Source organism: Camellia sinensis, chromosome 15 (genome assembly GCF_055761805.1).
Source record: "Camellia sinensis isolate YWXY chromosome 15, ASM5576180v1, whole genome shotgun sequence".
Classification (NCBI taxonomy): domain Eukaryota; kingdom Viridiplantae; phylum Streptophyta; class Magnoliopsida; order Ericales; family Theaceae; genus Camellia; species Camellia sinensis.
Window position 1 is genome coordinate 120,183,486 of NC_138975.1, and position 24,315 is coordinate 120,207,800.

At 33.3% G+C, this 24,315-nt stretch overlaps 3 protein-coding genes across 7 annotated transcripts; all 3 read right to left on the reverse strand.

Annotated features, from left to right (window-relative positions):
* Positions 1–768: 768 nt before the first annotated feature.
* SNAP33 (soluble N-ethylmaleimide-sensitive factor adaptor protein 33) lies at positions 769–6,033 on the reverse strand. The gene is made up of 6 exons (XM_028256448.2): positions 5,609–6,033; positions 3,158–3,763; positions 2,208–2,301; positions 1,623–1,753; positions 1,151–1,248; positions 769–1,045 (listed from the first exon to the last, which is right to left on the reverse strand). The coding sequence occupies exons 2-6, from the start codon at positions 3,650–3,652 to the stop codon at positions 946–948; spliced, it is 918 nt and encodes a 305-aa protein (XP_028112249.2). The 5' UTR covers positions 3,653–3,763; positions 5,609–6,033; the 3' UTR covers positions 769–945.
* Positions 6,034–13,033: 7,000 nt separating this feature from the next.
* On the reverse strand, positions 13,034–13,764 carry LOC145813248 (uncharacterized). The gene is made up of 2 exons (XM_082908530.1): positions 13,476–13,764; positions 13,034–13,365 (listed from the first exon to the last, which is right to left on the reverse strand). The coding sequence occupies exons 1-2, from the start codon at positions 13,762–13,764 to the stop codon at positions 13,034–13,036; spliced, it is 621 nt and encodes a 206-aa protein (XP_082764656.1).
* Positions 13,765–15,517: 1,753 nt separating this feature from the next.
* On the reverse strand, positions 15,518–23,801 carry LOC114310472 (uncharacterized). Of its 5 annotated transcripts, XM_082909202.1 has the most exons (11): positions 23,640–23,801; positions 22,618–22,698; positions 22,147–22,206; positions 20,809–20,911; positions 19,125–19,162; positions 18,583–18,992; positions 17,562–17,685; positions 17,268–17,435; positions 17,070–17,185; positions 16,680–16,783; positions 15,518–16,007 (listed from the first exon to the last, which is right to left on the reverse strand). In XM_082909202.1, exons 1-9 carry the CDS (start codon positions 23,784–23,786, stop codon positions 17,129–17,131), a joined length of 1,188 nt encoding a protein of 395 aa, XP_082765328.1. In that variant the 5' UTR covers positions 23,787–23,801; the 3' UTR covers positions 15,518–16,007; positions 16,680–16,783; positions 17,070–17,128. The 5 variants fall into 5 exon arrangements, with proteins under 5 accessions (XP_082765328.1, XP_028112254.2, XP_028112252.2 ...); XM_028256453.2 differs by lacking the exon at positions 16,680–16,783; XM_028256451.2 differs by having other exon boundaries at positions 18,583–19,162.
* Between the last annotated feature and the right edge of the window lie 514 nt (positions 23,802–24,315).

A 24,315-nucleotide genomic window follows, 5' to 3' on the forward strand; every position in this document is an offset into this window, starting at 1 on the left:
GAGTTGTTAACAACCCCGGCAGAGTTAAAAGGCGATAAGAAAACATGACACAAATTTTGTCTTTGAAAAAAGGCAAATGATAATATATTATTCTTCTTGTTTCTTTTGAAAATCTATAAGTATAACGGAAGTTATGTTCAAGAATTACATGTATCAACTTCACCTTAACAAGTGCCCTACCCTCATGTTAATTGAGGGTTGAAAAGAAGGGGTTTAAAAATAAAAATATATATACTTTTATGTAGTAAAACACCTTCTATTCTTGTAATTTTCTTTTAAGCTTGATTAAATTCAAATTGCGATGCATATTTGTATCAATCAATTTGTCGTACAAATAAAATTAATTACCCACACATTGTCTTATGATTATGACTTTGGAATAGTACCACTGGTATCAAGATTCAGTTCCATCCAAATTAATTTTCCTCTCTAGCGACCTGATTTTTCCTTATCTAATCCTTTAAGTCTGTTTGGCTATTGGCTTTTTGCCATGCCAAGAAAAAGAAAAAAGAAAATTCGAAGGAAACCCTTTCCCTTATTTGGTCATTGTGGAAAAATGGAGAGGGAGCTTTTACTTTCAAATATCACTTTTCCTTCTTAATATTTTTAAATTTAATTTAGTTTTAAATATGATAGAAAATGGATTTCTCTTTCATTTTCATTTCCCTCTCATTTTCAAGTAGGAAAATAATCCCAAATGCATCGCATATGCAACCATGGCGGCTAATTAGGTATGATGACAAGAAGAAGATGAAGAATAATGAGAGAGAAACAGCCAACAATCATGTACTATATTCAAATGATGAGAAAGAAGCAATTGTTGGTAAATTCATAATATGAAATCAATCTCATATTTTTGAATGTCTACAAAGTCAGGTACAATAACCAAAGAAGAAGAAAAAGGAGAGAAGGGAGGTAAGGAGGTCTAACAGCCCTGCACTCTTTCTACTTCCCAAGTAAGCGCCGTCCACGCTGATTGGCACCTTTCACCCGGTAATTCAGTTCCTCCACGTCATTATTCAGAGGATCCAAAGCTTTGTTTTGCCTGCAAAATCACAATTTGAACGCGAAGATTGAGAGAGAGAGCGAGAGTGAAATATGAAACAGAATGAAAGTTTAGAAATTATGTGATTAAATCAAAACAACTAACCTATCAATTTCAGATCCCATGTCAACGGCCATATACTTCAACTCATCCAACAGATTACTCAAATCCGAAAGTCCATCATCTTGCTTCGTCTTCTCTACCTGTAATGATTGCAAGTTGCCAACACAATAAATTAAAAATGTATTTTTAATTTTTTTCCCCACCCGACAAGGTATCAGGAGCTTGTCAGTTGAGATGCAATCACGATCTCACAAGGAAACTGAGATCATTCATTGAAATCCTACTATGATTTGTATGTTTTTATTGATGACAAGACAGATTTGCGATTACCAATAGGAATTAGACACCCAATCGGCATATACATATCGCAAACTAAATTGAGTTCAATATTGTATATATAACAACTAATTTAGTTCTATATGCCAACCAGAACATGCTGAAAATTTTCACTTCCTGCTGTGCTTAAACTAAAAACATCCCAACTTTTAATTGAATCAATATTATAGATACAGACCTCAACTTTCTGCAATGCATTGGTGGGTTCAGGAGGTGGTGTTCGTGTGCTTGACCGTCCTTTCGGTGCAGGAGTCAATCCCAATTTCTCACGCTGTTCCAAGTGGTTGCCCTTTCTTTGAGTTGGATCATCTGCAAAAATTGACAACTATATCAAGCTTGAACAAAGAATTGGTAGGCATGGTGATGACGTACGTTCATGGGATACTCATGGTAACTTTATAATTTTATTTGTGTCTTTAATATTTTATTTATATATTTTCATTTTTATTTTTAGTTAATTAGGATATTAAACACTAGGGTTTGCATTGTATTATTATAGCTTGGAAATATTATTGAGTGTTTTAAGGTTGTGACCATGTCTTAAGCTGTGGCCCTCTTCTCTTCTCACCTTCACTTTCTCTCTCTCCTCTCCTACTGCATACTGCATCACATGGTCAACCACCTCTATCTTGCACCCCACCCGAAACCAAGAAAAGGAAAAAGCAGTCCATCCTTTTCCCGGTCTTTGAAACAACGTATGTAATTAAATTTTTTGAGCATAAATGAACAAAATCAGATGAGCATATGATATGACGAATATAACCTCTTGTCATAACGGGCCCTTTTATTTGACGAGTCTTCTTTGGCTTCCAAGTCTTGGAGAAGATGCCCCCAAGATTTCCCAAAAGTTTCTCACCCTGAAATGAGACACTGAACAATGTAAGTTGTACAATAAATGATATAGTCCATGGGAGGTAATTCAGAACAGATAAGAAGAAAGAATAACATGAATTTTTAAAAAATAATCAAAATATGGAAAGAGAATATATCTTCAGATCAAGAAACAAGCATAATACTGACAAGTTTGAGAACATGTGAAAAGTGTTTAGAAACATGTAAAAAAGTTTGAGAATATGTGAAAAATGTATTGGGATTATAACAATTTTGACATTTTCTCCTCGTTAACAACGGCCCTTTCCTTAATTTATGATTTTTACAGTTCTGTGGACAACACCAATGATATAAATGAGAAAATGGAAATATTAGGATGGTGTGGTTGATTTGCATGTGCACATTTTTGTTTGGAAGTACATAGTTGATAAGCTAGAGAGGTTAAATAAATTTGTAATCAGCACCACATCATCTCTCTCTCTCTCTCAAACAGGACCAAAAGGGAAAGATCCAACTCCAGAATGCATATGCATTTCAAACTAAAATTCAATAAGCATGCCTTGTAAGTTATAAATAACTAATTAAAAGAACTTTTAGAATCAGAAACAATGTGATGATCCGAAGACAGATATTAAAATACAAACTTGATATGCCATTTCAAAACTTGCTGAGGTCCAAAGCAATGAAAGCACTGGCACATCACATAATGTCAGATAGATTTTTGATAGAAATGGAAAGCAATATAATGAAACAAGTTGTTTATATTTTGAAACCCATCCAATATATATGATGACTTCCATACTTGTTTGGCTTCTAGATAAACCTGTATACTTCAGAAATTATAGCCAATAATATACTGATGAAGAGGCAAACATGCCATACCCTACTAAGATCAATCTCAATGTCTGCAGCAACCATGTGGGTCCTGGTAATTTGCTCACCCTGCTGATGCAAAGCAACCAAAGTCTTGGTAGCATCCTCTCTCATATCCTCTGCTATCTTCAAGCAGCTATTGACAGTCTTTGTAGTCTCTTCAGCCTTGTACACGGCATAATTCTCTAACTCTTGCACATTCTGGTTCTCTAATCCTCCAGAGTCACGGAAATCATTCTTGTACCTGTTTCTTGATGTCAAACCAAGAGAGTACGATGATGAAGAGTTTCGTTTTCCCTCATCATCATCAAATGGGTTGGTACTAAGATTAGGGGTAACTAGTGTAGGTTCAGAAGAAGTTCTCCGTGAGGGATTTAGGGTTTTCTTGCCGCCCAACGCATCATCAGAATCAAAAGGATTGGGAGTAGAATGGCCGGGGAACCCAGGGCCAACTGAATTTTGTTTAGCATTCTTGTTCAAGGGAGATTTCTTCAGGCCAAACATTTTTCAATGGGTAAAAATGCAGGACTCAATAAATCAGTTGTTGTGTTGAAGAATCAGAACTAAAGTTAGGCAAAGGTAAAATGAAATTTATACAGAGGTTCCAATATGTGCCTGAGAAAACAAAAGAAGATAAAACTGTTATGCAGTGATAGTAACCAAAGGTAACAATAATCAAATGCAAAAAGGTTTAAAATAAGAATTTCTTTCATTTAAAGGGAACCATGTTTGGATGGCATGAATAGAGAGGTGGAACGGAAATCTCATTACAAGTCTCTTTCATTTTGTAGTTTGGGTGTGTTCAAGAATGGAAACGTAATTCCTAGTTTGGTTCCCAAGGCAGAATGAGATTACCACATTAGTGGGAATACTATACAAACATTCCCCCCCTGGGAATCTCACCTGTCTGGAGGAATGTGACTCATTTAAAAATGAAACAAATAGATGGATCTACACAATTTAAAATTATAACATATTCGAGTAGAGGATTTCTAACTAAGAAGCATGGACACGGACACGAACACACGACACGACACGGACACGCCGACACGCCAATTTTAAAAAATGCAGGATACGACACGTGGGGGACACACATGAAATATATAATTTAATATATTTATTATATGTTATATATATGAATATATCATTCAAAGATAATAAAAATACAATATGACACTAATTCCTATAAATTTATATTATTTTTGTTTTATTATTGTACCTTGAGTGGTTTTGTTCAAATTTATAATTAGTTTCACTCATGTCTAATGTGTATTTAAGCAATAGATACGTGTGTCCTTCAAATGTCCAAGGATTGTCTGGATCTTTAAAAAAAATTAAAAACACATTTTGAAGAGTGTCAAACACGTGTCGGGGGTGTCTAGAGAGTGTCGGTGTCCGATGCGGATAAGTTACCTTCTTAAAAGTGTCCGTGCTTCTTAGATTTCTAACCAAACCAACCGCTTGAATTACATTGACACAAGAATATCATCACTAGTAATGTGATTCTTGGTAATAGAATTCCTATTCCTACTCATTGATTCCTGTCATCCAAAATAGCCTAAAAGACAGGTTGAAGTTATAGATGATCGCATAATTACTGCACTTAAACATCAAAACCGAAAAGTTCAAAAACAAAGAAGAAAAAACATGATGGGGATCCGACAAAATGGTTCAAAACAAAGCCCTAAACACAAAAAGTACAAACAGGAAAGATGATGTAATTTCATCAGGGTATCCAAATTCCCTGATAAAGGGCTATATAATTACCTAGATAGTGATTTAAAGTTAATGAACAACAGCTCCTATGCTTTTGTGCTTTTGGGGACAATTTTAACAAAAAGCAATTAAAGGAAATCAAAAGGCCAAAAATAATCATAATGTCATTCCATGGATCATATCCAACTAAAATAATAAAACCATATGAAATTTAGATGCCTGTATCTGTTTGATTCCAGAGAAAATAAAATACAATCGGAAAAAGAAGATGAAACCTTAAAATTTTCAAATACAACAAACACAACTATTTGGCTTAATTGATATGTATTCAAATCAAACATGTTGCAAACATGACGATTTTATAATTCTGTTTAATTTACTTATCCTGTATTTTCTCAGCAACCAAACATACCCATCTAAAAAAGAACATGAAACATATAATCACAAACCCATATAGAAAAGAGAAAATTGAAATTCAAACTTGAAGTTAGAAGACAAGTACACAAAAAAGATCAAATTCAGCAACCAAAACTTATCTAAATTCAATCTGATGAAGTGAAAATACAAGAGCAAATAAATTGAAGACAACATTGACCGAACGATGTTTACAAGAAGACTTAAAAAAACCGCAAATTTGAAATGACCCAGATGCAAAAGAAAAGAGGAATCGAGTTAAAATTCAAAACCCAGAAACAGAATCAAAAGATGAATCAGAAAATCTCAAAATAGAAGATAAAGAAGTACCTGAGACTCCGCAACAATCTTGGGGGTAGGTAACGCCGACCCAGATAGGCAGTCTAGAGAGAGAAAATATAGAGAGAAAGTAAGGGGGATTTTCCAAGTTCCAAATGGAGGAAGGAGTACAAAAACTAGTCGAGATTGAGAAGATCGAAACTGGTGAGATATTTCTAAACTGAAAATGAGACGGGTTTTGTCTATTTTCTTGTTCTTTTCTATATCTATATCTATATCTATATCTATATATATTAATCGATTTTCTCTATGCTTGAGCGAACACACACATTGAGAGATGAAAGAAATTGAAAGAAAGAGAAGCGCGTGAAGGGGTGGACTTTGAACTTTCTAAACCCAACGCCCGACTTTGAGAGACTATAGACAAAATCAGACCGTTTCCTCTCTGCCAAACAGGATGGAATTGAATTGATCAAGGATTTGTTTGGCAAGTAGTTATTTTTTTAAAAAAGTAATAACGTCAAAAAAAATTTAATTCATACAAAAACTTTAAAATTTTCTTTCTATTCATTCTATTTTTTATTTTTATTTTTTGAAAAAAATAAAAAATTTCTTCTAAATATTTTATTTTTTTGGGGCAATTACAATGCAAGAGTGTCAGAAAAAAATAATTACACATCAATGAAAAAATTTATAATTTTAATTATTAACATTTATAATGTTCATCATTATTTAATAATTAATTTTTCTAATTCTCACTGCAGTGTTATTTTTTCTAATTTTTTTACTTTATATTTTAATAAAAAAGTCATTAAAAATTTATTTTCCAAATAGAACCTAACAATGGGTTAGTTAATTTGGTCGATTTTGGTGATGTTTTATTTTGTTTATTTTTTAGCAAAAAAATATAAAAAACAAATTATTTATGTAAATGTTTTCCATTTTTTTTAAACAATTCACTTTTTGAGAAATATTAAAAAAATATTTTTGAAAATTTTATAAACTATTATCGCACCAAAATAAAAACGAGAATGTTTTTAATTACGCAAAATGAAACGAAAATTTAGAAAACAACTTCATTATTTTCTAAGAAAATGGACTTTTCAGAGAATTTTTTTTTTCAGAAAATAATTTTTGTCCATAAATTTTCTTAGTTTATGTTTTCTGTTTTTTTTTTTTTAATAACGAAAATTGAAAATGATACCCAATGCATTTTAAGGATGAAATGAACCCTTGGGATAAAAAAATTGTTAACGATTGTTACTTTTAGAAAGTTTTAAATTTAAATGATTGCACAATAATTATAAAATTAAATGTCATAAAAAAATATGGGGACCTCTTCTGAGATTTTCAAAAATACAAGTAATCTCATAATTTTGATATAATTATATTAATATTTTTTATTAATGCTAAAAGAATTAGAACTAACAGAAATTATGTGAATGCATATACACTTCAGTATAAAAGAGATTAAAATATCAATTTTCATTCTTTTGACTAACCACTTATTTATGAAAATGGATTAAGTGTTATGTGAATTATAATATTTAAAGAGTCCAAAGTAATAGAGAAATGCATCAGACCCCCACTGGGGATGACCCCCAGAACCCTCAGTGGGATCTGATTGGTCAAATATATATATATATATTTTGCAGTCTTGCAAGCACAGTCCACGTGGAGTTGTGGGTGCTGGGGTCCCAGCATGGTTGAAAGTAATAATGTCAAATTTGTAGAGTTTACTATATTTTTCTCAAACTCAGGAAAAATTAGTGTAATTTATTCAAAAAAATATATAATTATTTTAGATTTTGTTAATAAATATCTCTAAACATTTAACAAGTTGTGTAGGTTAGCCGACTATGTTGAAGTCTTTACTATTTAATTTAATTGTACTGTCAAATTGTTAATTTTTGTAATTGATTTATGAGTAATTGTCCTTGTCGTTGCATTCATTTGTGATGATGATTGCTTGTATGGATGGTTTTGGATCAATTACCCAATCACAAACAAATAAGAGGAGAGAGTGGAAAAATATATATATATATATAATGATGGATCTAGGGAAGACGTGGGTGCCGCACTCTTAAAAATTTTAAAAATATCATATATTATATTAAAAATTTTAAAATAATTTAAAATTATATGAATTCGTATCTTCAATTTTTTTTTAAATAATTTTAAAATTATATAAAATAACTCCTTAATTTTTTGAACTATAGATTAGTTCTCCAAAATCTCGATCTTGGATCCGGCTCTATATATACGGAGAGAGCGAGAGCATTATGGATCGTGCATCGGAAAGAAAGTTTGATTTTTTCTAGGGAAAAAAAACATAAGAATAAATTATATTTTTAATTTTTATAATTTCATTAAATTTTTGGTTTTTATTTGCCTATTTTGAAAAAATAATGTTAGAGATTTCGAAAATTCTACTAAAATTTTTATTAAAGGTCTCACATAGGTGTAAGATCCACATCATGTGGGTCCCATGTGGGTTTCACACCCATGCAACACATTTGGTAAAAATTTTGATAGAACTTTTGAGATCTCTAGCATTTTTATTTTTGAAAGTAAATTAAAAGTTAATTTTTAATTTTTTTAAAAAAAAACATGTAAAAAAGTTGAAAGGCGATGTGACGAAAAAAAATCAAAAAGCCAATGAATTGGCTTTTAATCTAATTGTCAAAAGATTGTTTCAATTTGAATCATTTAGTTTCTACAATTTAAATTCAATTTTAATTTGATTATTCCGTCTAAATTTTTGATTATTTGTTTTATATGTACCCCTTATGAAATTGACAGATATTACAAAATTATTGATTTTAGCCTTCAATCAGAATGAAAGAACTTAATTAAAATTAAACTTAAATGTAAGGATTAAACTGTTCAATTCAAAATAATAAAAAGTGAAATTTGATCAAATTATAAAAATTAAAAATATATATAATTTATTCAAAAAAAAATGTAATGATAATAATTAGATTCCTAACGTCACAAAAAAAAAATTATTTTTTATTTTGTAAATAATATTTTAGTACTTTCAACAACCATCTAGAGGGTTTTGACAAAGTGAAGAGTTCAATTTACTTATTGAACAATTTTTCTTTATACATTAGTGGAATTAGTTAAGGCTTGTATTGGATTGGATGAGATGGAATATTAGAATAATTAAAAGTTGACAAATAGGCAAGTAAAAATGATTCTAACAATTCCAAAACAAAAAAATAAAATAAATTTTTACGAGTACATGTAATTCTATTCTCAGTTAGATTTTTTTAAAAGAAAGCTACTATTTGCAATTACTTTTTTTTTCTTCTCAATTCTCATTATTTTATTCAATTGTATATCAATTATTGAATAAAAACTAATTATTTACTTACCAACTATAGAATAAATAAATGTGATTGTTTCGATATCAACTGAATTAGATTTATTTTGGGAATTGACATAAGAACCATGATTTTTTGTTTGGTAGTTGATATCTAAACAAAAAAATTGTATGAATTGAGAAGTTTAGTAATCAAAAACTCTTTTAATTAATAGGAGAGTTTCTATTTTCGCACCACAATTCTTCTTAATTCATACAAATTTTCAATTTATTTTAATTATGATTGTGTCCTTCAAACAAATTACTATTAAGGACAAAACGTAGATATATTTCCTCCCAACCTCACTTTCCAACTATTACCCTCTATCATTGCAAAACCCTAGCAGTTACCACCGGCTACTACCAAAGCCCCTACAATTGTGACTAACAGGTCAGGCTTACTTGACTTGTAATTATTGAATGAATAAAGCTTCCGACCCCCAGTGGGGTGCTAGGAGTCGTGCGTGTCGAGCCGGGATTGGCCAAAAAAAAAAGTTGTTTTTTTTTTTTTTTTTCTTTTGTTTTCAGCGAAAGGCATGCTGCCACGTCACTGGGGGTCGGACCCCCACTGGGGGTCTGAAGCAAGGTTCTTATTGAATTCATGTCCCATATATTAATGAATTTTTTTGAGTTTTGACTAGTCAATAGACTAGTACAGGCCGAGCTTATTTGAAAAAATTAAAACCACGTCTCACCCGTAAGTCCAAATCTTACAGGCCAAAATCAAACTAAACTAGGTTATATATTTTTTATTAGACTTATATTATTAAGTTCTGGACATTTATTTTTTCTTTTTAAATAATTTATGTGATCAAATTAATTAATATTATTAAAACAATCAAATTGAAGTATAAATTCACTAAATTAGCAAATTATGACAATATTATATGTAAAAAGTTGAGAGTTGGGAAGATATCACAGGTTATTGTCAAATTCAATTTTAACAAATTGTGTTTTGTGTTTTTATTTTTTATTTTTTTAATTACTTTTTAGGAATTTTTTGTTTAAGGTCCTTGGTATTAAAATTTTATAGTATAAAGGATATCTAATATTTTCATAATATCCAAGGTCCCTCACACATTGATCCAAAGAAATTTCAATCCAAAGAAATTCTCTAAACTTCCCAGAGAAATTCTTTCCAAATTTCTCTTGAGAGTTCTCCAGAGAAATTTGTGAGAAATTCTTTCCAAATTTCTCTGGACTTTCTTTGGATTTTCCTTGCCCATTTTATTGTCAATAAGCAATATGTTGATAAATTTTGAAAAACTAAAACCTGCTTTTGCACTTGCCAAGCTTAACATGTAAGTTTAGAATTGAATGGCTCATCACAGTATGACAGAGGTAGCTACTAATGATAATCAACCACATATAAAAGACAAATGTATATGTAAAAAGATTAGATATGGAAAAGCCTTGGGTTAGTTAGAAACCTGTTCTTTGCATTGAACTCTATTAAGGGACATTTAATTCTGATGCCTTAAATATATTACTACCACACACTATTCACCAGTAATAGTTTTTACTACTATTTTAAGATCATCTCATCTAGAGAAATTCTCTCTATGGACTTCCAACTCTCCAGAGAAATTCTTTCCAAATTTCTCTGGACTTTCTCTGGATTTCCCATTCTCCAGAGAAATTCTCTTCAAATTTCTCTGGACTTCCCACTCTCCAGAGAAAATTCCCAAGGCTTCATTATTATTCAGATCTCTTCACTATTTTCACTAGTTTACAAATCTCTTCAAGCTTACTTTTTTCCCACAATTCATCTATGTATGATATCTCTACCACACTGCCTTTGATGAATGTAGCGATGGTCTGAGTGGTGGTTTCAAACCAGAGAAAATTGAAATATCTTTGAGTTCAAATTTTTGCAACCTACAACTCAAAAACTAATACCATTGTGGAGGTAAATACCAACATTATGACAATCTAATTCACAATCTTTTAAAAATGACTCACAACTAATATTGATCCTACTTCAATAAGAAAATTCTAACTTCCATCACTCAACAAAATGCATTTGAAAATTTCTCTTTTGTCTCCTTTTTGTCACAGGATTCTAACATCATAGAGAAAATTATTCAAGACAGAGAAAATTGTGTTTTGACTCAACTAGAGAAAATTGATCAAACCAGAGAAAATTACAGTTCTCTCTTCTCTTCTAAAGAAGTTCTAAACCAGAAAAATCCAGAGAAAATTAAACATCACAGAGAAAATTAAACATCACAGAGAAAATTATTTTTTGACTTATCCAGAGAAAATTGATCAAATCAGAGAAAATTGCAATTCTCTCTTCTCTTCTAGAGAAATCTAGAGAAAAATGAACATCACAGAGAAAATTAAACATGCCAAAGAAAATTGATCAAACCAGAGAAAATTATAGTTCTCTCTTCTCTTCTAATTCCATTCTTCATCTTTTCTAAATTTTCTGGTTTGTTTATAATTATTGCTTCTCTTTTGCTTCTGAATAATAATGAAGCCTTGTGAATGCACCCTGTAATAAATTACAGATTTATAGTGATTTAGTAAACTAAGATCATGTTTGTCCCAAAAGTGGCTCAATCAATGATGTCAAGATACAATCTGTGTATTCCACGTTCCTAGATTAGATTATACAAACTATATTATCAGCCAACACTCACAAGACACACTCTAATAGAAGCAGTAAATGCCAGAGTTGTGAGAAGACCACATATTAACAGAACGATCACAACAGTTTTGCTAGATATCCACTTCTTTGATGGATCAACATAACCACTGCTGTAAAGATCACTTCCATCATCAGCTTTGATAGTGATAGCTATGAAGATCCTCGTCGATCTCCGGCGAATTTCCATGAAAAGTTCTGGTACTGAAATTAGATCCCCAAGTTACGGAGAGAAAACTGAAGAAATCAGAGTTGAATCGCTTCAATTCGGTAAAGAAATTCAGAGACTAATGGCGGCGCCACTGGAGACCAGCTTTTTCTTCATTGCTCTTCCTTCTCTGGGATGCTTTGAGCTTTGTTTGATGGAGGAGAGAGAGTTGGAGAAGACGATGACGACGATGAACTCCGGCGATGGAGGTAGAGTTCGTCGGAGAGAAAATAGCAGAGAGAGGAAGAGAGAGAGCGGCAGTTTGATTTGAGGGATCAAATTTCTTAGTGATATATGGATGTCGGGGGTTGAGGGACCTTAGACATCATTAAATAATATTGTGAATCTCTTTCGTTACTAAAAATGGGAGAGAGACCTTAGACTAATTTTCTCTACTTTTTATTATTTTTTAAAGTATAATTTACAAGGATAATTTGGGTTTTCAATTGTTGTCTTTTTATTTTTATTTTATTTTATTTTTTATAAATGGAACAATATTTATTTTAATGGATTAAAATTAAATTTAACAGTGTTATTTTTGTAGATATTATTATTATTATTATTATTTTTGATAGGATAGTTTGACTCGAGTTAATGGGATGGTCAGGCTAGATTTACCCATGCGAGCTTGTACAAGCCGGGTTCATAAGCAGGCTCAGTTTCGAATCTTTGTCCAAAGTCCTAAATCATCTTTAATGAGATAGGATGGGCTGGGTAGTCAAGCGCGTTTGGACAGGCCATGGGATGGGTTGGGTAATACTAGGCTTTTTGCTAGCGGGCCATTTGACGACCCCTAATTGTGACCCTCTTAGATCCAAGAAGAAAAAGGAAAGGAGTTTTAGATTTAAGAAGAAGAAGAAAAAGAATGACAGAGGCTATGGAGGAAGTTTTCAAATTTGAAGAAGGAAGAGGAGGTAGGGGCGATGAAGAGAGACAATGAGGGATGAGGTAAGGAGAGTGGAGGCAAGGGTGTTAGCGACGGGGTTGTGGAGGGCAATAGTGAGTGACAAGCAGTGACGACTCCAGGAATTTTTGTCAGTGGTGTCAATGAAAAACTTAAATGTCATATATCTTACAGAATATTCACATTAATCATTATATCACCTATGGAGAAAAAAAATCAACAATTAATTTAAATTCTGAAATTATAAACAAAAATATTTCAATATATTGATACTATTCTTTAAATAAATAGACATGCTAATACACGAGCTTCTATAATTGACCATGACGAGATTTCATATTTTGAAATCATTGCATAATAAGCTCATTATCAACACTATCAAATACATCTTTCTCAATATATGTAACCAAACAATCATTTAACCATTGATCTCCCATTTGGTTACGCAATCGATTCTTTATGAATTTCATTGCTGAAAATGCTCTTTCCATTGTTGCAATCACAACAGATAAAATCAACGCCAATTTCACATGCAAATAGACTAATGGATGTACAATGTCTTTCTTTGTCTCTACCAACTTTCTAGTAAGGTCACCAATTCCTTTGAGTTCAAAAAATTCATTGCTGGAGCGCATGTCAACAATGTAGTTCTGAAGTTGATTATCAAGTGTCATGAGATCTACCATAGAAAAATATAGAATTTAGCAAGATGGATTAACCTTTGCTTATCAAAAGCACAAAATGAATTATTGGGGATCAAGTATGCCACACATAGAAGCAACTCTATACTTGCCTCTGTAAACCAGTTGTTAAGCTCTTGAAGTTGCATAGCTATAACAGTGTAGAAGATATCAACACGATAGTGGTATAAATTTGTGATTTCAGGAGCTTTGCTGCGTGACCTCCTACAAGCTACAAATCCATCGTCAATGTTGGGGGTAGGAATATCATGTTCGCCGCAAAATAAATACACTTCTTTCAATAGGGATTCCCATTCATCATCTCTCATCATTTGCAATCGTTGCTTAGACACTTTAAGAATCTTGATATTTTCTTTGTAGTGCGAATGACAACTCATGTGTGATCCCCAACATATTTTTCATTAAGTGTAAATTGAAGACAAATTTACTTTACAAATAAAATATTTTAAATAAAAAGTAGACAAAAGAAAGAGATAGCTTTACAAATAAAATATTTTAAACAAAAAGTAGGCAAAAGTCAAAAGTAAGCTTTTTTCATTGGTGGGTTCAAAGTTCTGGAACTGAAAACTATTGGTTCAAAGTTGTATTTTAGTGGGTTCAGTTGCTGATTTTTTCCCCTAAAATCTAAGAATTTGGATCCTCGGCCGCCCTTTTGGGCGGCAGTCCCCAGCAGCCCCCCCCAAACGACGTCGTTTTGGGGGTTTTTCCATTTTTTTTTTTTTTCGCAGATCGCAGAACCAGAGCAGAGCAGAGGGGAGGGAAGGAGAGCTCGCCGGAGCGGAGGGGAGGGGAGGGGAGCTCGCCGGATTTTGGGGTCCGGATTCGTCGTCGCAGGTCGTCGAGCTCGCCGTCGAGCTCGCCAACCGTCCGATCGTCGCCCGATCTGCCGTCGCCTCCGCGTCCGGCCCGCCTCCGCCTCCTCCTCCTCCTCCTCCTCCCCCGGTGATTTAGGCCCCCTCCAGTCCGGTGCTCCCTCTTCTTCTCCCTTCCTCTCTCTCTCCTTCCCCTCCCCTCCCCCCCTCTCTCCCTCCCCTCCCCTCCCCTCCCTCTGGTTCGGTCTTCCAACGAGGAAGAAGAAAGAAAAAAAAAAAAATTCAAAATAACCCCCAAAACGACGTCGTTTTGGGGGGCTGCTGGCACGGCCGCCGGAAAGGGCGGCCGAGAATCCGGGCTCAAAATCTAATACTTATATAATAAAAAATTAAAAAAAAAAATCATCTAGGGGGTTCGGGTGACACCCCTGGCCATGTGGTGGAACCACTCCTGGTAACAAGTGTTGGTGGCTAATGGGTTCAAGTTAAAAATAGCGTTTGAATGTTGACGATGAGTGCATTATAATAATTAAACAGTGTGAACTAAGTAAATATAAATAAAAAGATTAAAATTATTTGAATGAGTATATTTGTACGATTTTCATAATTAAAGAGATCAATATATATGAATTTATAAATAAAAAAGATAAAATGATATTCATTTCGAGGGATCTGAGTGTAAAGTTATCCCAATTTCAATAGTTCAAAGTTGTGGCAAAGTCTAGGCTGCATTTATAACAATTTTAATAGTTTCCACACTTGACCAAGGTACAACAGTTGGATCAATATTCTTTTGTCTTGACTTCTTCAATCATGATCTTATATTGTAGTAATTAAATGACCCAAATTTGGGCTTAAAACAAAATAACTTCATTTTAAGTGCTTAATTTTGTTTAAAAAATTATTTCTATTTTGCTCCCGTTGTAAATTTAAACCATGCCATGAAGGAAACTCCTTGGATTAAAAGGAAACAAATAGTTAGATTACATTGCAAAATTATTAGATATTCTCAAATTATAATGCAATATTATAATCACAAAAAAGCAATATATCTAATCCCATTTCTTATCTCATTTTCTTATTCCTACACACAAAGCAATAAGATCCATATTCATAAATGCATATGCGATCCACTCGCTTGTATATTGGAGTGTGAAACTGGGACAAGAAATACGATTATATATAATATTTTCCATCGCAAAAACATACAAAAGATAAATCATCTTTTGTCTCACTATTTAACTAAGGTAAGGTCAGCTTTGCTCTACTTGTAAAAATTTTATCCAAGATCACTGAATAATTACCTGCATATATCATCTTCAAACAAAAACAGCAGCATCAACCACTATGTATTCCATCCCACTCTCTTACTATGTGAATATTCAATATACAGTGTCAAAAACTGTTAACCATAATCCTTGAAGAAGCTGATGGTTGCTAAAAACAATCCAATAACACACGACAAAAACAATATCTTTGCATAAATACAATTCACTCTTCACTAGACAACCCATCCACATCGTTCGCGCGTACGTCACAACCTCATCGTTCTGTATATCTTTGATCCTGTGGAGTTCTGCAACGTCTGTTGTACGGAATTTTGAAGTTTTGGCTTCTAAGGGCTCTAAAAAGCAACCCCTAAGAAAACCCTTGAATTTTGCATTCTGTGCAGCTGTACAGTCTTGTTTTTATCAGAATCTTTGTGGGCAGCCAGTGCAGGGGTTTAGAACTGCAGATTTTCGAGCATGACCAAATCAAAGATACAGCTTCTCGAATTCTAAGAGTATGAAGTACATATGTGTTGGCACCTGTAACAAAGTTTGAATCAAAAAGAGTTTATTGGGCTAAGACAGGTATACTGAAAATGGATCTGACATAATAGGTACAAAGAGAATCATTTTTATAATAACTTGAAAAATTAAACAAGCATACTTGCAATTCAACTGGTGGCAATTGATGATATATATGTCAAGAGCAATTGTTGTAGAGGCTTTGGACAAAGGATTATATATTTCTATATTGTCACTGCTAATCTAAGCTTGCAAAGACTAGACATCGAACTTGATGTCGAATAAAATGCATATGAATTATATATGACAAAACTGAAGAGTATATGGTTTTATTTTAATGAGAGATCTTCTCCATTTTGTTCTTGGGCCCCATTTTGCAAATCTAATAGGCCATGAAAAATTGACCACAATCACCATTCTGTCGCTTATAAAAAACCACTAGAAATGGCCGACTAGATTCTGAAGATTGCAGGGGTTTTTATGTCATGCTGAAAGACCAGAGAGGGAGAGAGTGGAACCCTTTGCTAACAAGTGTAACAAGTATGTATGGACTAGGCCACATGTGCAGTCTGGACAAGTGAGATGCAAGCATTCAAAAACCAAATCCGTTGCAATAAGATGCCAAACTCGCTACTTATGCAAATGGTTCAACGCAGAGCTAATTGTAAGCTTTCTCAAAATCCAACTTACAAATAAGACCTGGACTCCCACTTCTAGATATGGATTCTGCCCCTCATTTGCCACCAACACCATATCCAAAATCTCACTAACCCCAGCAAAAGCATTATGAGAATCTGAAACCACCTTATAAAACACATCCTTTAGGAAAATAACAAAGCAGTTTCGCCAAAATTCCTTACTTATAAGAAGAACATGCAACACTTAAATCATTTAGAACCAAAAAATAAAACAAATTTAAGGCTTAAAGCGGGTTCAGAAGATTAACTCTATGGATACCTATTATCATAAATGTATTACCACAACAGAGGACTGAGCTAAAAAGGAGTGGATAGTTAGGATTTAGGAACACCAAGATGCAAAAAGATCACGCAGATTAAGAAGATTATGAAGAAAACAAACCTCTTAATACATTTCATAAATGCTGAACCCCCATCCCATGGTTTGGATGCAACCAATTTCTATGCTTCATGAATAAGCTTGACAGAACTGAAAGTTTTCCTCTGTTCCCTTTGAATCTTGACAAGAAAAAGGTTTTAAGGACCTTTAGTAAAATTTTCTTTGAGAGACATAAAAAATATCAAATCTAAATGTCAATACCTGAGCCTCCAATTCGGCTATTCTCTGTAAAGATATTTGTTCAATGCAAGCACGGCGTTTGCGCTCTTCTTCAAGCAACCCTGTGATTTGGTACCTTAGTTCTGCCATTTCTTGAGCCAAATCCTCTGCTTCTTCCTTTGCCTTTAACTTTTCTGCTCTTAGTTCTTCCTAGCAACCAGTTTTATAATTGCTATAAGAAGTTATGTTGAATCAAAACTAAACCAAGTTGATTGCTACAAAAGAAACTGATCTCCTGCATGTAAATGTGATTCCACAGATATCAACTGATCATACCTTAAGCTGTTTCAAAAGAAGTTCATATTCGAGGATCTGACATGACATTTCATCCATCTTGTCCTTGAAAGCTGCATCAACTGCCAGTCTGAAAAGTAGTGGACCCAGAATGTCACCACAAGTGCTGCAAATACAACAAGGATGTAAAGATGGAATCTCTAATACCAATAAGATCATGAACGTGGACATGTAAATATAGCCATTTGACTAGGATAGTTGGGGGGCAGAGAATAGAAAAGAAACAAGACAAAACAAAACCAGCATGACAAAAACACAACATTTGACTAGGACTCGTTAGCTGGAAGAGTTTGATGTCTCGTGTGAGCTAGGCTAAAAAATATTAGTCAAGAGAAAGAATTTCAAGGCTTTAAAAGTAGATGCAAGAGAAGATAAATTGATTTAGCAGACTTTGTCAAGTATAAAACTTAAACTTGTTGATTCCACACAAATCATCCCATCAACAAATTTTCCTCTGTTTTCATTTGAATTTTCTCTAATATAACCATGTCATACAAATTGCATTTCCTTATTTATTATAGGATCTTATGACTCGTGTAACATAAAAATGACCTACAAAGAATACAAACATGCCTGGAGAATTCAATTTTCTTCAACAAAGAGGACTACCAATCAAATAGCTCCACAGAAGAGAGCTCATGTCACCTTTTTTTTTTAAATTTTTTTTTTATCTCCCTAGTAAGAGAATCTAAAGATTAACGCCACCCCAACCCACACCAAGCAATATCTGATAAAAGAAACACTCTGCTTTATAAATTTTGTATCTGCCACACATATAACTGATGACTCAAAAATTAGAATGGGGGAGTGAGAACATATTGAATGGCTAGCTTAAAAAAATTGCAGGTGTGCCATAAACAAGATGCAGAGCAAAATGGAAGATATATCAGTTTTCCCCCTCCCCCCCCCCCCCCCCACAACTATCTAAAACATAGTTTGCAAGATGTGATCAGGTTGTATGTTAAACTATAAGAAAAGGGGAACAATAGAGGTTATGACATACCTAACATCTTTTTCTAGTTCATGTGATAATGGTTGAGTATTTAATTGAGGTCCATCATTTTCTAGCCATTCTTCAAATTGTTCTTCCATCTTTTGACAAAATACTCTTGCATTCTTTTCAGATGTTTCGAGCTTCTCTCTTAGTTCTTTATTTTCCTCATTTAAGCATTCAATAACCTTCTGTGCATCCTGAATCTGACATTCAAAATCTTGAATCAACTCATTCATCTTCAATTTTTCTCTAGCAGCTTCTTCCTTGAATTTCTTAGCTTCAAAACAATTCTGCTCCAAATCAAGCTTCATGCTCTCTATTTCACATTGGTACTCCAGTGAAACAGGTGAAATTGATTCTTCTAATTTCTCGATGCATGCAGCTGATTGCTGTATTTCCACTTCTTTGCTCTCTAATTCCTGCATTAAAATCAAGCGCTCTGAATTGGACCACTTCAGTTCTTCCCTTAACCTGCCAACTTTCTCCTCTAAACTTTCCATATTTGCGAGTTTTAACTCAAGGCTATGTACATGCTCACCCAGACAATATACCTCATCGTTCCTTGCATTTAGTTGGTCCTGCAGGTAATCTGTAAGGAATGTTATAATTGGATAAAACAATCTTGGAGCATAAAGTCAGGATCAGAGGACAGCAACCAGCCAGCTGGAGTAGTTCATGAGATATAATGTTAACACCAATAAGCAAGTGTCACTATATATACCACCTAACTGCACTGGTGTAGACAACATGAAAATCCCAAATGTTACATGATAACCAACATTAGATGGCTGAACTCTTGACAGTTGGCACCAACAATCTCATTATGGAGCCTCAGATTTGTAAATTGTTTGTGCTAATCCATGTATAATTAGAATATGTATAGCATGGATGTACACCCTTATATTGACTCCTTATATTAAAAAAACAAAAAATTTGACACAACAAACAAAAAGATACTTTCTAATTATCTACACAATTAATTTTAAACCAATAGCACAAAATAACATGACTTACTTTAGGGGAGAGAAGCTAGAAGGGAAAAAAATGAAAACTTCCCTAGATAGTCACTCCAAGGTTGTAGTTCCTTTAGACTATCGATGATGGAAATAAGTGACACCGTGATACAGAAGTTCACAAAACAGCATGACAAAAATGCTTCTAATGCTCAAGCATTGATTTGGCATGTGTTGGGGATGATGTTGGGCCCACTTGGGATCTAGAATAATTTAGCTTCAAGTCTGTGTTAATAGTATTTATGTTTTATTTGAGTTTTGTTATAGGTTCTTAATGATTTTAATGTAGGGCATTTTTTAAATTTTGAGAAACTGCTGGAACAGGTGGCACTGCTGACACATGGGTCTTGTTATTGATCTTACTAAGTTTATGGGTCTTATTTGGTATTAGATAGGTTTAAAATGTCAAAAGTTTAGTAGTTTCCTTTTTAGAAATCTTAATCCTAATTGGTGTATGAAATCTCCAAAGTCTATATAAAGTGATGTATGTCTCTAATTCAAAGGAGATAAATTTTTTAAGAATTCTTTTAGAGTTCTAAAGCTCTTATGGGTTTATGTGACACAACCCTTACCCCAAGAAGTGATGCCTAAGGGATTCTAGGAGTGATTCCTAGGTTTCTTCCTCTTTTCTTTATTCAAATTCCATCAAGTTATTGAGCTTTATAATTAAGCCAAGTTTCCTCCATCATAAAACATTCAACCCTAGCATCTAAAGTAATACAACCAACCCTTAATTACTGTTCATAGGTATTGTTGACAACACCCAAACAACCCCAAATTTGTCCCCTACATCAATCGGCTAATTTATTTTAAGGTAAAGATTTTATTAAAGCCAAAGTTAGGAAGATAGAGGCTGCACCCAGCTTCAAAAGTTCCACCAAAACAAAATTTTCTAACACTGGAAATGATGTTCATAACCTTCAGTCTACATAAAATAGTTTCCTGGAAGCTGGTTTGTGGTGGTGACCAAGAGAAAATTCCTTCCACTAACTCCTGTGAAATCAGCACCCACAACTGGCATACTAGAAAAATTATTAAAAACAAAGAAAAAAATGCATCCAAAGTGAAATTATTTGCTGCTTCTATATACAACCAGAGCAACTACGCATGTCAACAATACAATTAGAATTCTAGTTATTACCTATTTCTTGATAGCAATTCTTCTATAGACAACCAGAGAAACTAGGGATGTCAACAATACAATTAGAATCCTAATCATTACCTATTTCTTGAGAGCAGTTCTTCAATTCCCTTTCCAGCTCCTGGATGTGTTTCTCATCTTCTGCGCGGGCTTTATATAATGTCTTCGCATGTGCTTCCAATCTCTACACCAAACCAAGTCCATATTTAGATCATTTGACAGAAAGTATCCCTAAAGTTTTGCTTCAGTCCTATTTTCATGATTAACAATTAACAGTCACCTAAACTTCTTACAGAATCTGCCCCTGGTTCCCTTGTTTTTATTCTTCCCTTGTTCTTTGCCTTTATGTAAGAAAATTGAACTCTTTAACAAAGGCCAATCCCGACTCCCCTCCAGCTAGCTCTTTGAAAAGCCGTAGGCAATTCATTTGTAGGAAACACTCAAACTTGGATATTAAAATACATGCACATAAGTTACTATTTTATGACTTGTATACTCTACTTTATGTTAGTTGTCTACTTCCAAGTTCCAACCCTCCACATGTCTCTAGGCTTGAGACAAAGAAGACAAAAGATGAGATAGGAAGCATGACACAAAGGCAATTAGACAACCCCCCATTTAGTCCAATTGGATGTGAAGAGTACAATTATTCCCCATCTTCTCCCATTTCCCACCCCTTTTTTCCATTAAGGTCATGAAAATATAAGCCATCCAGAGCTTAAGAAAGTAGCATCAAGAAGAGATTTTTCTCTCAGCACCTGCAGAGAAGAAAACATGGGAAATTATGGCATGAAGGTCTATAGATAGTTCAGCTGAAAAATTATGAGCGGTTTGGCCTCTATTCTTTTGGCAACCAACTTGCAAGTTGAGCAAGAAAAGATAAAAATTTAGTGCAAAGTATTTATTAAGTTGGGGAGTTTTTTTTCTAGCTAATAATGACATTTTAATTTATCCACCCACTACAAAAATATGTCTCTAAAAGTCTTAATGACATCCAACTTAACCCGACATTATTATAGGGGAACAAAGAGAAGCAATGTCCATCCCTTTAAATTCAATCATTAAATTGTGTTTAAACATCGCACGCAATTTGAGTGGCACCTATGTGTTTTATGTCACACCCGGCAGTAAATCTGAGCTATCAAAAAATAAAAAATAGAAAAATAAAAAAATTATAATATGGACTAAAGACTTGAACTAGCATTTTTTCACACTATCACCTACATTTGTCAGTTGGGATGCATTTTCTGTATTTATCATTAGATAGTACTTCTCTACCATTAGCAATTATGTTATAGAGGAGGTCCAAAAAATCCACATGTCAAAAATATTGAACAAAGCAACAACAATGAATCAGGTTCAAAATATGAAAAATTCATTGAAAAAAAGAAGCATAGTAATCGAGAGAAAATAAATTACTCTGATCAGTTCGAAACTTTGAGATTGTGAATCTCTCAACATGTCCTTCTCTTTCCTTAGCTACATTGGAAAAATGACAGAGGACTTGATCAGTATGACAGTTGCAAATAACCACACAAATTATTTGAAAAATAGGCAACTAGACGGACATAAATAAGCCAATATTTTTTTAAAATATCACAAAAATCAAAGGTGTGGAAATTGATCTTACAGATATATTGGAAGGAAAGATGCATAGGTAAGTTCAAATTTTTTTACCAATCAATTCATTCATATTTCTCTTATGTTATTCAAATTATTACATATGTAACATAATCCATTCATATATGGAAAATTTGCAAAATAATATGAACAGTGGAGAAACCCTGGGGTATTATTCAAACCTGGAATATCAACTCTTATAAAATTGTATATATGATGCTCTAATGAAAAGAACATATCATCACAAGGGAAATACTACAAGGCTCATACCTCTTGACATCTTGTCCTAATCTGTAATAGTTCCTCAATTTCGAAGGAGTTTTCACTACCACTGCTGGATTGACTAGACATCTACACATAAAAATTTCATAAAAAATTATAAAAGGTAAGCAAAATCCCTTTATGAACAACATTCTATAATAACCAATCACAAATGATTAGCTCAAAACAATATGATCCCAACACAGGAAGATTACAATAGAGTTCAAACAAAAGAAGATGATTCCAAAATACAGGATGTTTTGAAGGAAGCTTCCCAAAAATGCAACAGTTGAGGAGCCCCCCCGCCACCGCTCTATATACACATGAATATATTACTTGCAAATGTTGCTTCAATTAGACATACAGTCCTACATTTACTTCTTAAATTAGTAAATGAAATGAACTCCATTAACTCTAGAATTTAATTCCTAGAATCCAAACATCCCCACCCAGAATCCCTTCCCACCGGCATGTACGTGCCAAAAAAAAGAAGAAAAAAGGGTAATGAACAACAACCATGACCACATCATCCCTCTCCTGATTAACAAAAAGCAGACAACATTAGAATCATAATGTTGCGTATTCTATACACCCTTTTTCTTTTTTATACTTTGGATATGAGGCTCTTCTCTGATTTACATGTGGGTGGGTGCTTTATTTGAGGGTTTTAATATTGGGGGCTCTTTAAAACAAACAAAAATGCCAAAAAAACATGAACTATCCATGAAATGCTCAATCAAAAGTATGATGCAGAGTAAAAAATCAAAATTTAAATCCAGTTCATAACCCTAACCAAAAATAATCGCCCAAAAGGCCAGTCCACCGATTTATCAACCCAAATCTTCAGCACGATATTAACAAAACAGAAATACAAACAATCCACCGTGTGGAAAAGCAATATATTTATTTCAATTTTCAAAAAAACGAAAAAAGAACTCAAGAAAGTTAAAACCCAGAATACATTCAAAACAATAACTGGATAAAAGAAAATTTGGAATGAGAGAGAGAGAGTGAGAGACAGAGACAGAGACCTGTTTCTTTCTAGGGTTTGCGTCAAAATTGAATTGGGAAATTTGGAATTGAGAGTTTTGATGAATTGTTGTTCGTTGGAGAGAGAGAGAGAGAGAGAGAGAGAGAGAGAATAAGATCAAGAAATATAGAAGAGTACAGCTCAACATCAATTTGAAATGTGTTAGGTGGGTGGGTTGAGCTGGCAAAATGGGTCGGATCGGGTCAATTGTACAATGGATATGGATCCAATTTCCAAAACTATTTCAGTTTGTTTGTTTTTTTTTTTTTATTAAGCTCATTAGAGCTATTAGTGGTCCAAAAATTAGTGGGATGAATCACCACTCTATTCAAATTCAAATTTGAACCATTGGGCCAACTAAGGCCTTTTCGAGAAGTGTCAAAAAAAAAAAGAAAAAAAAAAGAGTTAGTTGATTAATTTATTTAGATCATATTATCTATCTATTTTTTATAAGTCTTTTTGTAATAAATAAAAAAAAATTATTTTTTTAAAAACAAACCTTAAGTTTTTGTTTTTTCAATCAGTTTTTTATTCAAAACGAAACTTCATAGAAAGAAAAGAAATACTCAAATAGTGTTTGATAAGATAAACAAATGAGAAATATGATTAAGCGAAGGGTACATAAAAATCTTAGTACTAAAAAAAATACATGACAATCTAAAAGTAAGTTGCACATG